At 36.4% G+C, this 16,921-nt stretch overlaps 1 protein-coding gene across 1 annotated transcript; it reads right to left on the bottom strand.

The window, feature by feature from the left end:
* Nucleotides 1-8,002: 8,002 nt before the first annotated feature.
* Nucleotides 8,003-15,784, bottom strand: LOC21399781 (plasma membrane ATPase 4). Its single transcript, XM_010095900.2, has 16 exons — nt 15,545-15,784; nt 12,595-12,714; nt 12,233-12,469; nt 10,922-11,683; nt 10,716-10,838; nt 10,490-10,594; nt 10,255-10,399; nt 9,990-10,154; nt 9,667-9,905; nt 9,538-9,570; nt 9,352-9,433; nt 9,097-9,257; nt 8,833-9,015; nt 8,565-8,747; nt 8,274-8,455; nt 8,003-8,175 (listed from the first exon to the last, which is right to left on the bottom strand). Exons 1-16 carry the CDS (start codon nt 15,599-15,601, stop codon nt 8,079-8,081), a joined length of 2,874 nt encoding a protein of 957 aa, XP_010094202.1. The 5' UTR covers nt 15,602-15,784; the 3' UTR covers nt 8,003-8,078.
* Between the last annotated feature and the right edge of the window lie 1,137 nt (nt 15,785-16,921).

Here is a 16,921-nt window from a genome sequence, read left to right on the forward strand (position 1 = left end):
TGTAGTTTTTGAGTTGAATTTGAGTTATAACTTGAATTGAAGCTGTAACTTAAGTTTGTGTTTAATTGTGTACATTTGAGTTATTGTTTGAAATAAAAATCTTTTTGAGTTTGTGTTTGAGTGAGTCAAAACTTAAATTTGTATTTAGATAGTATTTTAATAAAAACTCAATGGTGATGAAAAAGTTGAATATGGTATATAGGTGGGGTTTTATTCGTCTTTTCGTTGTCAACGCATAGAAAAAAAAATCATCTCAATTAGGATTAAAAAGAAAAAGTTATAGCATTTTTAAGAATAAAAACATACTGTTCATTAATTTGAGTTCGAGTTTCTAAACTCGAGTTGAAGGAAAAACTTGAACTCGAGTTTTAATCCCAAACTCGAGTTCAAACTTTAAAAAACATGAACTTGAATGAAGTTAGAACTCGAGTTGTATTTTTTTGAGTTTTTGAGGCTGCCGAACAAAACCTAAGTGTGCGTAGAGAAGCTGGGGTTTTTTTTTTTAACACAAGGGGCTGCTCAAATAACATGTCTGCAAATCAGCTGGTGTAGCACAAAATGCGACAGAAAATGCGGCATCATTTCCTACCGTATTTTAGCAGTCTGTTATCACAGCATTTTTTGTTCTCACTCCTCAAATAAGAATTGATTCATAACTCAATTATAGTCACCCTTGTGACTCCCTGCATAAAATAAATCCTAAGATGAGTTCAAAGCAATCAACGAACAACTCAACAAACAGAAATACAAAAGATTGATAGAATGAAACAACAAAAATTGGACAAAATAAATCAAAACACAAGAAATTGAGTTGCCTCCTAAAAATGCTTGTTTTACTGTCATCGGCATGACTACTTCCCTTATCTATTCATCCTGGAAGATTATGGCAGTCTTGTGACAATTCACATGACCTCCCTAATAGTACTTGATCCTTTCACCTTGAACTTTCTTCTTGAGTTTTCTTAAATGAGTTCCACGGCCCTATGTGGGAAGACTTCAGCAACTTTGAAAGGTCCAGACCAGCGTGATTTCAATTTCCCTGGAAAAAGCTTCAGCTTGGAATTGAAAAGAATCACACTCTACCATGCTTCAAACCTCTGCGGGAGTATTTTGCTGTCATGCCATCTCTTGGTATTTTCCTTGTACAACTTTGCATTTTCATAAGCAAGTAGGTGAAATTCCTCTAACTCATTGAGTTGTAGCAGCCGCTTCTCCCCAGTACCTTGTATGTCAAGATTTAGCTTTATGACAGCCCAGTAAGCTTTGTGTTCAAGTTCCACCGGCAGATGGCAAGTCTTTCCAAACACTAGCCTGTATGGAGATGCTCCTAAAGGGGTTTTAAAGACTGTCATGTACGCCTATAAGGCATCATCAACTCTGGCCGACCAATCCTTCCTTGTAGGATTAACAATTTTTTCAAGAATTCTCTTGGTCTCCCTGTTAGAAACTTCCACTTGTCCACTAGTCAGCGGATGGTAAGCTGTGGCAATCTTATGCTTCACCCCATATTTCCTCAAGTGCAGCTTAAATTGCTTGATCCTAAAATGTGTCCCCTCACCACTTACTATGGCTCTGGGAGTGCCAAAACATGTGAAAACATTCTTGAGAAACTGCACCACAACCTTAGAATTATTGGTGAATCATGCAACTGCTTCCACCCATTTGAAAACATAGTCAACCGCCACAAGAATGTACTGGTTTCCAAATTAGGATAGGAAGGGTCCCATGAAATCTATACACCACACATTAAATAGCTCAACTTCCATGATGTTGTTTAGAAGCATCTCATGCCTCCTGGAGATATTCCCTATCCACTGGCATCTGTTGCATTGCACAACGAATGCATGAGCATCCTTACAAATTGTAGGCCAGTAAAATCCTGATTGCAGGATCTTTGCAGCTATCCTAACTCCTCCATAATGCCCGCCATAAGGTGATGCATGGCAATGATGCAGAATGCTCTCCACTTCTTCTTCAGGAACACATCTTCTCAGGATCTGGTCGACACATTGCTTGAACAAATAAGGCTCATCCTAATAGTAGAACTTGATACATTGGATTTGTGCTTATCTTTGAATACTTCTAATTGAGTGTTTTGTTAGTTTTAGAGTGGTTTTAGTAGTTAATTTATGTATTTTTAGTTGATTTTCCAGATTAACATCATTTGGAGTTCGTAGTTGAGTGTTAGAGTAATCATTAGAGCTAAATTGAGATTGGAGAGCCTCGGCCTTGAAAGATGGCGCATAGGCCTTGAAATCGTTCATTTGCAATACAAAAACCCGAGAGAAGAGAGCCTAGGCTTTGTACAATGGAGCCATGGCGCTAAATTACGCAATGAAGCAATTTTCCGCCCAAGGCTGCGGCGCCCAAATAGTAGGGCCGCAGCTCTACTTTGAAGCATTGTGTGGATAAGCTGTTTTTTAGGCCAGGGCCGCGGTGCCCAAATAGTAGGGCTGCGGCGCTACTTCAAAAATTTGGCCGACTTGAGTTCCGAAAATTTATAAAAATGCCACTACAATTCCAAACACTATAAATAGGATTTTTAGGGTATTTTCTAGGTTTTTTTGGCGAAGAAAAGGAGGAGGAGAGGACCCCCTTAGGATCCAATTTCTTCACGCAGATCAAAATAATCAAAGCCCCATTGGTAGAGCTGATTAGAGAAAATATTTGGGGATTTATTTTGGGGAATTTGGGGTCACTACTTAGGATTTTTATTTTTAGCTTTAGGTCTTGCAAGGGAGAAAATATTTTGAAGATCAAAAATTGAAGATTGAGGATTGAAGAGTTAAACTTAGAGCCCGTGACACCTCCACATGGGTTTTTCCTTCTAATTTTTCTATCTCTGTATTTTTGTGAATTGAGATGTTGGAACCCTTGATTTATTTTATTTTTATTTTTTGTTCTAATTTTATTTTGCTAGGGCTATGAGATTACCATTTCTATTTTAATTTAATTCATTTATTTTTGCTTTCAATGAATTAATTCACTAAGAGTTTATTGTTCATGGTTGTTATTTCTTTCTCTATGCTTAATGCTTTCAATTATCTGGCCAATATTTGAATTGTTTTGGAGACCTAGATTGAAACCCCAGAAGGAGATTTTTACGAATAACTTCTTGTGAGAGAAGTCGTAAGGTGCATGCGATATCTAGCGATAGTAACATGACTTGCGTGAACAATTAAGAGAACCATAAAGCGTAATGACTTTTCAGATGTTGGAACCCTTGATTTATTTTATTTTTAGTTTTTGTTCTAATTTTATTTTGCTAGGGCTATGAGATTACCAATTCTATTTAATTTAATTCATATATTTCTGCCTTCAATGAATTAATTCACTAAGAGTTTATTATTCATGGTTGTTATTTCTTCTCTATGCTTAATGCTTTCAATTATCTGGCCAATATTTGAATTGTTTTGGAGACCTAGATTGAAACCCCAGAAGGAGATTTTTACGAATAACTTCTTGTGAGAGTAATCGTAAGGTGCATGCGATATCTATCGATAGTAACATGACTTGCGTGAACAATTAAGAGAACCATAAAGCGTAATGACTTTTCAGGGTGGTGGAATTCACATCGAGAGTTAGTGGGTTTACATGCTGGGAATATATTTGATAGCATCCCCAGAATGACTATTAAATAATTTATGGTTACTCGTTCTAACACATGAATAATAGCTAATGTTAGTAAGAATAATGAATTAAAGAATATTAGATTTGGTGAAATCAGTTGCCATAGTCTTTAATTTGTTTGAGTCTTTTATTTATTTTAGTTTTATTTATTTTAGTTTTTATTTGTATTTTGGTCTTACTATTTTTCTATTTTATTTTAGGTTGTTCAAATAATTTTAGAGTTAACCGATTTCAGTACTTAATTAAAATTAACGCAATCCTCGTGGGAACGATATTTTATTCACTACTTTATTACTTGTATGTGATATTGTGCACTTGTAATTTTCACATCAAGTTCTTGGCGCCATTGTCGAGGACTGTTGTTTAATTTTGATTAATATCGATACTAATTAGCTCTAGGATTAATTTGAAATTTTTTTTCTTTTGTTTTTCTTCTTATTTTCTTTTTCGAGTTTTTTTTCTTTTGCAGGTAAAATAAAAAAAAAAATAAAAAAAAAATGATGACTGAGTTGGAGATGGGGCCGAGCCGTCATCACTTTCGCTTAACACGACACTGAACTACTTCATCGAGCTTGGGAGAGATATAATGAGCTATTGGCTAGGTTTCCACGGCATGGTATTCCAAAGTGGCTTCAACTTCAAATTTTCATTAAAGGATTGAGCATAGCGACCAAAAGTTGGGTTGAAGATGGCTATGGTGTAATTCCATTCAGTGAACGACCCGAGGAGGAAGCCTACTAAATGATGGAGGATATGGTGAAGTTTTATCAAGATTGGTACATTCGAGAGAAGTTGTCAAGGGAATTCAAGCCTATAAAGGAAGATGAGCTTCAAGAAGAAGAACAAGAACCCTTCGAATCTATTTTTGCTCAAACCTTAGCGCAGTTGGACTCTCGTGGTGTCGACACCAATTTGCTAAGTAACGAGGTGTCCATCCAAAACCATGAGTTTTATGAAGATCAAATTGCATGCATGACTATGGATAGCGAAGTTGAGAGTGAAGAGAAATTTGAGGGATTATTTGAGGATTTCCTAGATGAAGAAGAGGCACGAGAACCGTTAGAGGATGAAGAAGCATACGAGACCGTTGAATTGGGCTCATTAGTTGTCTTATCATACACACTAACAATGGATCCTTACCTCCCTCCGACACCACCATCACCATATTATGTTCTCTACATGATCGAGCCTAAAGAGAAGTTCTCTACCCAAGCTCATAATCAATCGAAGCAAAGTTGTGTTGGAACAATGAGCCGAATACTTCTAAATCATGTCAAGCTTGAGGGCATTCATAATCTAGACCCATATATCATGTTGTATGATACTTATTATGGGTGAAAGCCACCCTTTGACGAGCACTTCTACAAACGTCCGGCTGAAGACATTAAAACAAGCGCTTCCTGGGACTTGTTAGACATTAAAGCAAGTGCTCATTACTCACCATCCGCGGGTCACAATGATGATGATGGCGAGCGCTCATTACTCTTCGTGGAGTCATAGCGGGTGAAGCATGTCTCTGATGCTGAATTTTGTGCTCGTCCATAAAATGAGCATTATCCAATACTTTCTTTGGATCAAATGGATCAGGAATACCATATGGTTCTCCAAGCCATGTATGGAGGAAAAGCATTGGGATTCAAAGTATATCCACCAACATATTGTGGAGGGAAAAATCCAGGAGCCAACATACTTTCATTGACCTAAAGTGCGTTGCTGTTGGTGTATCTTGTTTTGAACAAAATTATTCTGGCATTTGTGCTGCCATTGTTCTTGATTTACTTGACTCCCAGAATTTCGAATGTTGGAAATATTAAGAGCCTTCATTTCAGAACTGTTGAGGTTAGATTTTGTATTTCATCTCTCACCGTACACGTGGCCACTCGAGCTCCGAAAGGTCACTAAAGGTTAATGGTCGACTTAGGCCACAAGTAACCCTCTTATTGGAGGACATTGATTGTCTTCTATATAAGGAAACTATATCTCCAGCAATCAAGTAACAAAGAGGCCGGATCAACTCAAAATAGGCAAGAAACTATGATTGACCGGCCGATTATGGACACAACTAGTTAAGGAAAGTCATGCAGCATCCAGAAAGGAAGGGAATATCACGAATTAAAGGTCATATCATGCAGAGAATCAGGAAACAACTCGTAGAGCATCATCAACTATAAATACAAGGCATTTGGACACAATTCGACATGCTTCTATAGCACACAAAAGCTCCTACGCTCACTTACAGCATATTTGTCTATTATTTACTGTATTTTTCTGCATACATTTCTCTCTCTCATCCCGTTCTCCTCAGAACGATTCATTGTAACACTTTTCAGCAGTTATAGTGAAACCACCAGAACCCTACAATGGACGTACCTTCCATTATCAAGGAAACCACTATAACTCCTTGCGTATTTTTACCATTTTCATTTACTCTCACATTTATTAACACCTTTGATCTCGCAGCGAATCAATTTCACCAATCGACGATTCCTAATTCGGTCATTAGCTCTTGATTTCTCTAATTGTAGAGTTTACCCTCTATAGGAACTAATGATGTTAATACTTGATTCATCATTACTCATGCTTGTAGTACAATCGCGCGACGATGAACTGGGACCCGGAGCAGATGAGAGATCGGCATTTGAGGACGTTGCATCATCTGTTCCCATATTGGACATAATATTATTGTGTGTTATAGGAGAATCATACAAGGAGCTGGAACCAGTATCATGATCCGCTGATTCCTCAGCTATTTCGTTGCTTAAAACATGACGTTGATAATATAAAGGCGATGGTGAGCCACGAAAATCTTCCTGAAAATTGCAAATAAATAAATAAGTCTGCATTTATGCCTAAAGAAACTATATCTAATCCAACTAACTATAGTTTTTATCCACACAAAAAAATTTGCAGTTTTGCGTCATGGTAGTAAACATATAATCATCTTGAAAGTTGTTCGAAAAAAAGGCGGGGATTCATTTGTATGACTTCAATTTATAAAACTTCATGAAATAAATAATTATAGGAATGAACAAATTACCATGAACAAAATGTCTATGATTATAATATTACCATGAACAAAATGTCTAATCCAAACCTTTACCTGTGTTAAGTCAGCAGCAACCGGCAATGGCATTGAGGATCAATCAGGCTTGATTTGAGTGTGCCTAGTGAGTTATCTACTAGAATAATTAGTGCGAGCTTTGTTTGAGCAAAAACTAGTTCTTTTTTTGCTTGTTTGAGATTATTTGTACGTTGAGCCTCTCAGATTATGATTATAATACAACAATGGTAGCTTAGAGGGAAAGCCCTTGACCGAGTCCATGATCTGTTCATATCACCCAGATGCCTATTCCTGCTAAGATGTTAAAATTGAAGTTTCCAGTTTTTGGTAACTGTTATTTTATTTTATTTTAATTTGAACATGCAAATTGTTCCAGTTGTACATTAAAGTTGGTTTTCAAAAAATTTATCTTGTTTTTCAAAGTTGAGTATTGTTATGGAGTTTGATAATGGAAGCTCCGAGTTGTTGCAGTGCACAATTTGAAGCTGAGTTTAATGTTTACAGCCAAAAGACATTATAAAGTATAATGTTGAGAAAGTTTTAAGTAACTAAAAAAAAAATCAGCAACAATCAAATAATATTTCGAATTAGAACCTGCCAGCAAAAATAGGATTGAAAATCTTTACAATTACAACTCTGGCAACATTGGCATTTTCACTCAAGTTGTTCACTACATTAGTTAAGAGTTTAAGAAGATTGCCATGGATTTGGAGGTCAAGCATGCTTCAAAAGCGGTACTACTTAATGTTATAATAATATAGCCCTTGTTCATTGTAATTGAAAGTTATCTGAGACACAATTTGGGAAAACTGTGGTATTCATTTTGTGATCAATTTCTTATTACATAGCCATAGCTCATTTTATTCAATGAAATGAAGAAGTTGCAAACTTTGCCTGGTAACAAGAACAAAACAGAATCATTGGAATTATTTGGATTGCAATAGTAAAAGGTCCATACAGTCCAAAGTCCAAAATCTTACGTTTTGGACATCAAATGTTCGTTAAATAGTTTGTGATTGCAAAAGGGTAAGATACAAGAGACCAACATGTGTGATAGAAAACAAAGGAAACAGATTACAAAAGCTAAAGAAAAAGAAGAAAAAAGAAAAAACTCTGGGACATTATTTTGGCCCGACATCAGAGCAAGAAGAAAACCAAACACAAACATTTTTCTTCTGCCAACTGAAATACATTAGGAAGGTAAATGTAAAACAGTTATATATAGCACAGAGATTCTTCGCCCTTTTTTTTTTTTTTTGAGAAATGCTTAACTAACTAGGCCTTCTTTCGATTTATCGGTCTGCTTCTCTCTCTTTTCTCTCTTAGATACATCATTTGGTTGCAGCCCCTTTTCCTCTCAAGTTTCGTTTCTTCACGGTTGGCATGATCACACTGTGTAATGCTGCTGGATCGTGTCGATGTCCAGCCCCTTCAGCTTCACCACCGACTCAACGTGTCCCTTGAGCGTGTGAAGCTCACGAAGCCTAAAACCAAAGATCAGAAAGAATGAGTTTTCGTTCTTAATGTCATGATGACATATTGGAAGTCACAAGGCAATGACATGAAAGACAATGTGGCTTACCTTGCAACCTCAGCTCGTCTCTTGGCCTGCTCGGCGATCTCAGAGAGCTCTCTGTAGCTGCTCTTCTCGGGGAAGAGGTTAGTAGTTTCGGGTGGTTGAAGTCCATGTAAGGTTCTCTGAGCAAGGGCCCATTGAGCTTCTCTTTCCTCTTTACCATAATCTTTCTTGGTGGTGAAGGCAGTCTGTTACACAACCAAAAATCAAAATTTTGAAAACATTTTAGATTCAATCTTGCGACCAAAATGCATTAATCTACTTTCATGGACAAAAAACGGAAAATAAGGGCATTACCTTGTTTTCTAGCAAGTTCAACCAAGCCTTTCCACTTAGGATGTAGCGGGTGGCGAACTTCATTATATCAAGCGGCACGTAGAATACAATGCTGTAAATCCAGATGACCCCGGCCCATCCCCAGTCGATTCCTTTTATTCTTGCAAAGCTCCAGTCAGCGTAGACTGCTATGAGAGTTGCTACCTGAGAAAGGACAACAAAATTAGCTAATTATAACATGGCAATTCTTTGTTTCTTTGTCATAATGAATAGGTTGTAGCGTCCATACCAGTTGTGCAATTATGAAAGCACTGACTAATAGCATTCCCGGGCGTTCAAAAAAGGACCAGCTGCGTGATCGAGTGACGAAAATGAGTGCCTGGCTGACAATACTCACTTGCAGGTATAGAGCAGCCATCATTTCATGCTCGGCATTGGGGCTCAACCTAAGATTTTTCACACCGAATTTGTCCTGCAATGGTAGGAACTAGCTTTAGTAACAGTGTTTTGAAATTAAACTTAAGAATAAAACATAAGATAAATATTCTCTTACCGAGAAGAAGTCAGTTTCCTTCATCAGCCAGAAGAAAATGACAGTCATCAATGCCAAGTAGCCTCCAAGGACAATTCCAGTTGCAAAAATTTCTTTCAATTTCCAGCTATCGGGTAATGGAGACGGTTTTACTCTATCCTTTGAGATTGTCATAATGGTTCCTTAGAAATTTCATAAGACATGGTGTCAATGCTTCAACTTAATTGAAAATGAAAACATACAAAGTTATTCCATGGTCAGTTGTTAAATACTCACCATCATTTAAGATGGCGATAATCAAAACCATGAAAGGAGAGAAGTCGAACTTCCATATGAGAGCGATGAACATGAAACCGAACTGCAGATTTGACAAGACAACAGAAGAAACTTATTAGTTTTTATCAAACCAAGACTTATGGATAACAACCTATCACTTAGTCTGAGGATTTCCATTCTACTTACCACAATACGAATTGTGATCGAAACTGCATAGATCTGAAAAAGAGAGGAAAAAAAGAGATTATGAACCTTCATTCAAAAGAAAACAGAAAAATGTCATTAAGAAGGGGAAAAAAAAGCATAGAAACAAACCGTGTAGTTCTTCATCCTCTGAAAAATAGCTCTGCTGGTCAACACTGCACTGATGATGACACTTAAACCTGGTTCGGTGAGAACGATATCAGAAGCACCTCGTGCGGCATCAGTAGCATCAGCAACAGCAATTCCGATATCTGCTTTCTTAAGAGCAGGGGCATCGTTGACACCATCACCCGTCATTCCACAAATGTGCTTCCTCTCCTGCAACTTCTTCACGATTTCATACTTGTGTTCTGTCCAACAAAACATCAAATGTAAGAAGACAAAATATTCAAATTGCAAATAGAACAGAAGAGTGCAAGTACATATCTACTGACCTGGAAACACTCCAGCAAATCCATCTGCCTTCTCGATCAACTCCTCGACGGGAAGGGCAGCGATGCTTGCATCCTTGTCTTGACCAAGTAAGGAAGCAGACGGATACATGTTTGTTCCCATTCCAAGTCGTCGGCCAGTCTCCTTTGCAATGGCAAGTTGATCCCCTGCAAGTTAACACTAATCTCGATAAGAGCTAATTGAAGAAAAATAAGAAATTCTTTCATTTTGTAGATGCCATTGCGAATGAAAAGAACTCAAAATTACCAGTAATCATCTTGACATTAACACCGAGGTTAAGAGCCCGGCGGATAGTTTCTGCACTGTCATGTCGAGGAGGATCAAAAAGGGGTAACAACCCAACAAACTGCCATGGAGCTCCAGGGCTATCCTTGCTTTTCTCAGGCACTTCCTGAAATCACAAAAACAGAAAAACAGAGGTGAGCAGAATCCAAGAATACTGCAGCAAGTCACTAGAAAAGGTCAAGATCCATTACGATACCTGTCTAGCAACAGCCAAAGATCGAAGCCCGCGTTCAGCAAACTTGTCAATAACACCAAAAACCTTCCTCTTCACATCCTCTTTGCAGTTGCATAGAGTCAAAATCTGTCACATAAGTTAATTGTTTAATCAACTAAGAGAAGTGCAAGATTAAGATAGCAACAATTTTTACTAGTCCTGAATAATAATTATGGGATAAGGTCAAAAAACAAATTAATTAAATTACCTGCTCAGGAGCACCTTTGCTTGCTCTATGCCAGTTTCCATTAGAATCAATGTAAGTCAAAGCAGTTCTCTTGTCCACAGGATTGAATGGGAAAAAGTGCACCTCTCTAATTCCAGCTCTTGCCTGCAAGAACCAATTTTTTTTTTTAGATTTTTTTAATGTACTAATACAAGGATGTAGAAAGATAAGTTTTCGATTATTTATACCTCCTTAGGGTCGGCGAGCATTCCAACTATGGCGGCATCAATAGCATCCTGGTTTTCAGTCCTAGATGCTCTTGCAGCCAGCAAGATCACATGGTCTTTTTCAACACCCTTTGCGAAGACCTCTATCAAGGTTTTATCGACGCTAAGCTTGTTAAGCGTCAATGTCCCGGTCTTATCACTGCAGAGAACATCCATACCAGCCATCTCTTCTATGGCAGTCATTCTCTTGGTGATGGCGCCTTGCTGCGACAACCTGTGGGATCCAATAGCCATTGTCACAGACAAGACAGTTGGCATGGCAATTGGAATTCCTCCGATCAAGAGCACGAGGAGATTGTCAATCCCGTCTCTGTACTTGCGGTGCTGAATTGGGTACATGACTATGATTTCAACCAGCATTCCCACGGCAATGGAGCATATGCAGAAGTTACCGATGGCAGTGAGCACTTTTTGGAAGTGACCAACTTGGTTCGTGCTGTCGACAAGATGTGCAGCCTTTCCGAAGAAGGTGTGCACACCAGTGGCAATGACAACTGCTTCGATTTCTCCTTGTTTGCAAGTTGAACCGGAGAAGACTTCATCCCCGGGATTCTTGGTCACAGGAAGTGATTCTCCAGTGAGGGCAGATTGATCCACCTTTAAAGGATCGCCCTCGAGAAGACGGGCATCAGCTGGGATGATGTCTCCTAATTTGATGCTGATGATGTCTCCTGGAACCAGAATTGCAGCTTCTTCCTCACTCCATTTGCCATCTCTAAGCACCTATATATACACCACCATGACACAAGCAATATATATGAGCATTAATCAATTTATATCAATATATTTCCAATCAATTTTCTTTCTTTCTTTCTTTCTTTCTTTCTTTTTTCCTTTTCAACTTTAAGAATTGAACTAACAACATATATTCAAATCTTTTCTAAGTACATAGTTCATAATTTTTTTTTCCCCTTCAAAGAATGATCATGTTGTTAGAGATCAGTCCTTCCTAAACCTTAAATTTACTAGGATACAGATTTGACAAAACTGAGCAAGGGAAAAATCTGAAGGGTGATTTAGGGACAAGTTGAATTTCAAACATACCACTTTCGTGGAAATTTAAGCATGATTTTTACATCAAAGTGGTATAGATGAACAACTAGACTTCAAAAAGTGGGATACAGCCTAATTAACACAAATCTGAATGCACTGAAATTAAATAGTGGAAGCTCATTTTTCATACTTCACAAGCTCTAGTTTTCGAATTAGGTTGCCTTATAAATATTTTACTTCCTAACATTTCAAATTGCAGCAATAAGATTCTTGTGTTACCTTTGTCTTGGGAGCAAGGCCAGCCATAAGCGCAGCAGCAGCATTGCCCGCGTTGTTTTCTTCGATGAAACTGATGGTGGAGTTGATAACGAGCAAGCAGACGATACCGACAAAGTCCTGCCAATCCGGGGGCTTCCCATCTCCGTTCGCAAGCACAATTGCCATAAGGGCTGCAGCCTCCATGACCCATGACAGCGGATTCCACATGAAACCAAGGAACTTCAGTAGCTTGCTCTCCTGTTCATTGCATAAACAAAATCAAAAACTATGATTGATCAGCATTGCAGTCTCGAGTATTTTCGAATAATCATATGTTCAAAGCTGGAACAGCTATGAACCATGTGACCAAGAAAACAAATGACCTTTTTCTCTTCTAACTTGTTGGGGCCAAAGATCTGAAGCCTGCTGGCTCCCTCCTCTGAGGTCAAACCCTCCCGGGTACATTTCAATTGTTCGAACACTTCCTCGATCGGAATTCGCTCCTGTAAACAATTTAGCTATTAGTAAACTGAAATTCACAGTACAAGATTGGCATGACAAAGTTTACATGTAACAAATCTGGAGTGTTAAAACTTTTGTTAAATATATAGAACAAAATTCACATAATTTTGAAAAGTACCTTATGCTAGAGAAATTATTTTGCAGGAAACATACAATATATGGACTATGGTAACATGTCCGAAAACTCCATTAACCTTTACTGTATTTTAAGCCAAGGGCCAAGGGGCCTCAAAAACAATTTTCTTACTTTCTTCACATCAAAAATTAATTCAAAAAAAAAAAAAAAAAAAAAAAAAAAAAAAAAAAAAAAAAAAAAAAACTTCCAAGATGCTGAGAGAAGCTGGCTTATTATTGGCAAACAGTCATAATTGTAGGACAAATCACATGTACGGTCTCCAACTTCACGAAATTTTTGTAATTTGTTTATTGGTTTTGCGTAAGTCTACATGTGACCACTAACATATTATAATGGCCACAACAATGCCTCGGTATTTTACAGTTAATAATAATTTGCACAGAATATATAATATATCTAAACAAAGCTCTCAATTTAAGAAAAGTCAAAATAAAGAGCCGATATAGATTTTCTGTTTTTTTATTTTTTTAATTTTGTGGATTTCTTATTTGTCTCTATTCATTGCACAAACATGGGGCGTGTAGTGTATTCTTAACACAAAACATCTTATAGTGGATGAGTGTGACTTCTCAACTTCAAAAAGGGTTTTTTTTTTTTTTTTTTTTTTTTTTTTTTTTTTTTTTTTTGCTGAATTTGCGTTAAGGTATTGAAAATAACAAATGAATAAGACATGTATAATTAAAAAAAAATAAAACACGGTGCAAATTTTAAATCCTCAAATCACATCAAAATTATATCATATTAAAATAAACATAATAGTTTAACAGAATTAGTAAAAAATTTAAGGGTCAGAACTATGACTAATAACTATAAAAGATTTTTCTCAACTTCAAAAAGGGTTTTTTTTTTTTTTTTGCTGAATTTGCGTTAAGGTATTGAAAATAACAAATGACTAAGACATGTATAATTAAAAAAAATAAAACACGGTGAAAATTTTAAATCTTCAAATCACATCAAAATTATATCGTATTAAAATAAACATAATAGTTTAACAGAATTAGTAAAAAATTTAAGGGTCAGAACTATGACTAATAACTATAAAAGATTTTTCTCTTTCTGATGAAACTTTTTTTTTTTTTTTTTGGGCACGAGTCCATGTGAGTCGACTCGCTTCTCATCGTAACGAATTGGAGAGAAAAATCAACGGTTTACCAATATAAGTTCTACGGAAGCTAGCCAACAAAAAGCGTTGACCAAAGTTTATGACAAAGAACAGATTAAAAAAAAATTAAAATGTTTTAACCAAGCTAGGTGGGCCAGGCCCGACCTTTTTCACGCTCACATGTGAATGGGACGTGCCGCACACGCGCTCCGAATCCCAATAAAGCGTAGGGGTACCAGTGTAATTAAGAGGTTCATCTAAGGGTAAATTAGGCATAACAGAATTCCCAAATTTGAGAAATCCGAGAGTAGATGGATGGTGTCATGGAGAATCCAGGAAAATCTAAAACTAAAAAAATAATTAAAATATATAATTAATTGATTAATTAGAAAAAAATAGTATTCATCTTGACGAAATTAGGATGACGTTTGGTTGATAAATTTAGAATTATGATTCAAAATTATTTTTGATTTACGTGTATTTTTTATGAAAAAAAATATTATAACGAGCCACGAATTATGATCCGAATCATGACACGAATCTTCTAATTAAGGAGACGTTTAGTTCATGGATTACAATCATAAGATTAGAACTATTTTTGATTTACGTGTATTTTTTGTGAGAAAAAATACTGTAGTGAACCATGAACCATGATTCAAATCGGAGTACGAATCTGTCAATTAAATAACTCATAAATGTTCCCTAGAACTTCCCACTTATAAAATGGTAGGTCTTATTAAGTTGAGTTTCACATATTTACGCAATAAGACACTTCGTGTGTGAATAAGGGTGTTTTTAATTAGGACGAATAAGAGCACTCTTAATGAAAAACGTTTCAACTTAACTAAAGTCTAAAAAAGTAAAAGAAAGCAATTTTGCTAAAGTACCACGGAAAAAGTACTTAAATTCCCTAAATACGAAACAAACAAGGAAAGAGAAAGAAAACAAATAGATAAGAGCACAAAAAAAAAAAGACAAGGAAACCATTTTATTATACAGAATAAAAAAAAAAAAACATTTCAAAAAAATTTATGGTGAAAAACTCATACTACCCTGTCATTTCACATGTTCAGATCCAAATTCCAAACCCAAAACCAAGATGGGCACTCTGTTTGATCCGCGAGAAAATAAGAGAAAACGGAAAGGAAAATTATTTTGACTTTTGGGACCCTTTTTTTCATGCATTGAAAAGAGTGATTGTAAGTTGTAAAAGATCACAACTTTTACGTTCTGTTGCAGAAGACAAACAGAACAGAGAGAGTGGCAGAGGAGAGAATTTTGCTCGATAAGATTGGAAAAAAAGTGGCACATAACCAAGAATGAATTAGCAAAAAAAAAAAAAAAAGCTATTTTTTTCTGCGATCCCATTTTTGTCTGATCTGGAAATGGACCAAACAGTACTAAAACCAGAAAAGAAGCTCAACCCAGTTCAGCAATGAATACATAAATGCATAAACGAGATACAACACACGTGCAACATCAAGATTTTCTCGAGAAAATGAGCAAGAAAACGTGAGGGAAAAACAAAGATATTCATATAGATACATATATATATATATAGATAGATAGATACCAGATCAACAGTCTCATTTTTTATCTCCTCCAGACTGATAGCCTTGTCCTCGCCCATGTTTGAAACCACAACACAATCCAAGAACCAACAGAAAAAAGAAGTGATAGATAATTAAAGTAGAGGCTTTTGATACAAAATCTGAAGAGAAATATCTACGAAGGGGGGAAAAACTCAAGAGAAATTAAGAAAAGGCCATTAGATCGAGAGAGAGAGAGAGAGGAAATTGTGTGATATCCCAAGAGAGAGAGAGAGAAGAGAGAGAAGAGAGAGAGTAAAATATGAGGAATTTGTGAAATGGTGATGAGTGATGCGACCCCATTTTATACTTGTCTTCCTTCACCAGAGAAGAGCCTCATAATGTGACCCCGCCGTTTAATCCCCTCACCAAGTGGGGCCTCTCTCTCTCTCCTCTCTCTCTATTATTACCGGTGACTTATCGGTTGCTACTAAACTGATGATATTGACGATGGTATGAGTGATGCTGCCTTGGGGTTACAACCCGCCCCTTGCAATTTCATACCCTCTAGGGTGGGGTCCAACCAACACGCTGACGTGGCTTCTCCCGTTTGCCACCCGGCACGTTATGTTATTATAAAGGCTTTTTTATTCGAAGATTCCCTCAACTTTTTGAATTTATCAATTTAACCCCTACTTTCCCTTTAATTTCAACATTTTTGCAATTAAGAACTAATGGAAACGGCTTTTTTTTTTGTTTTGACCATTTTGATTATGTGAGCCATATGTGAGCGTCTTTTGAAGAAAATGAATGCCATTTCTCATCATTATAGTGTCTTTTAAAGGTAATTCACTTTTAAAAATTAAGAGTTATTTATCACAACTAACTATATTATGATATATTAAATGACTCTCTCATTAATATGATCGACAAATGGTGTGTGAAATTATCGTTTGCGTCCCAAAAGATGCTTATGTGCACATTTAAGTTATCAGAATCGTCAAAAAAACTATGTTGTTTTCAATTGGTTCTTGATTGCAAAGTTGTGAAGTTGAAGGAGTTGATTGGCAAGAAAAAATTTAGGACTAAATTGCCAAATTTGAAATTTAAAGGGTGTCCGTAAAAAAAAAGCCTTCAAAAAATTAAAAGATTAATATTAAATTTGACTCCTAATTTTTTGAACCAGGGTGATTTTAGTCTTTGGATTGAGAATCATGATTCATTATTTGAATCATGATTCAGGGTGATTAGAATCTTTGTTTGGATGTGTATATGCATGATTCTGATTCTAACCTGAAATGTGATTCGATCCAGTATTTGGTTGTCTTGTTTTCTGAATTTGAATGATGACCAAAATAAATGTAAATAATTATAACTCAAAATTATAATAAATATAATTTGTTATGTGTAATTTAAAAAAA

This window comes from Morus notabilis, unplaced genomic scaffold (assembly GCF_000414095.1).
Source record: "Morus notabilis unplaced genomic scaffold, ASM41409v2 Scaffold499, whole genome shotgun sequence".
Taxonomy (NCBI): domain Eukaryota; kingdom Viridiplantae; phylum Streptophyta; class Magnoliopsida; order Rosales; family Moraceae; genus Morus; species Morus notabilis.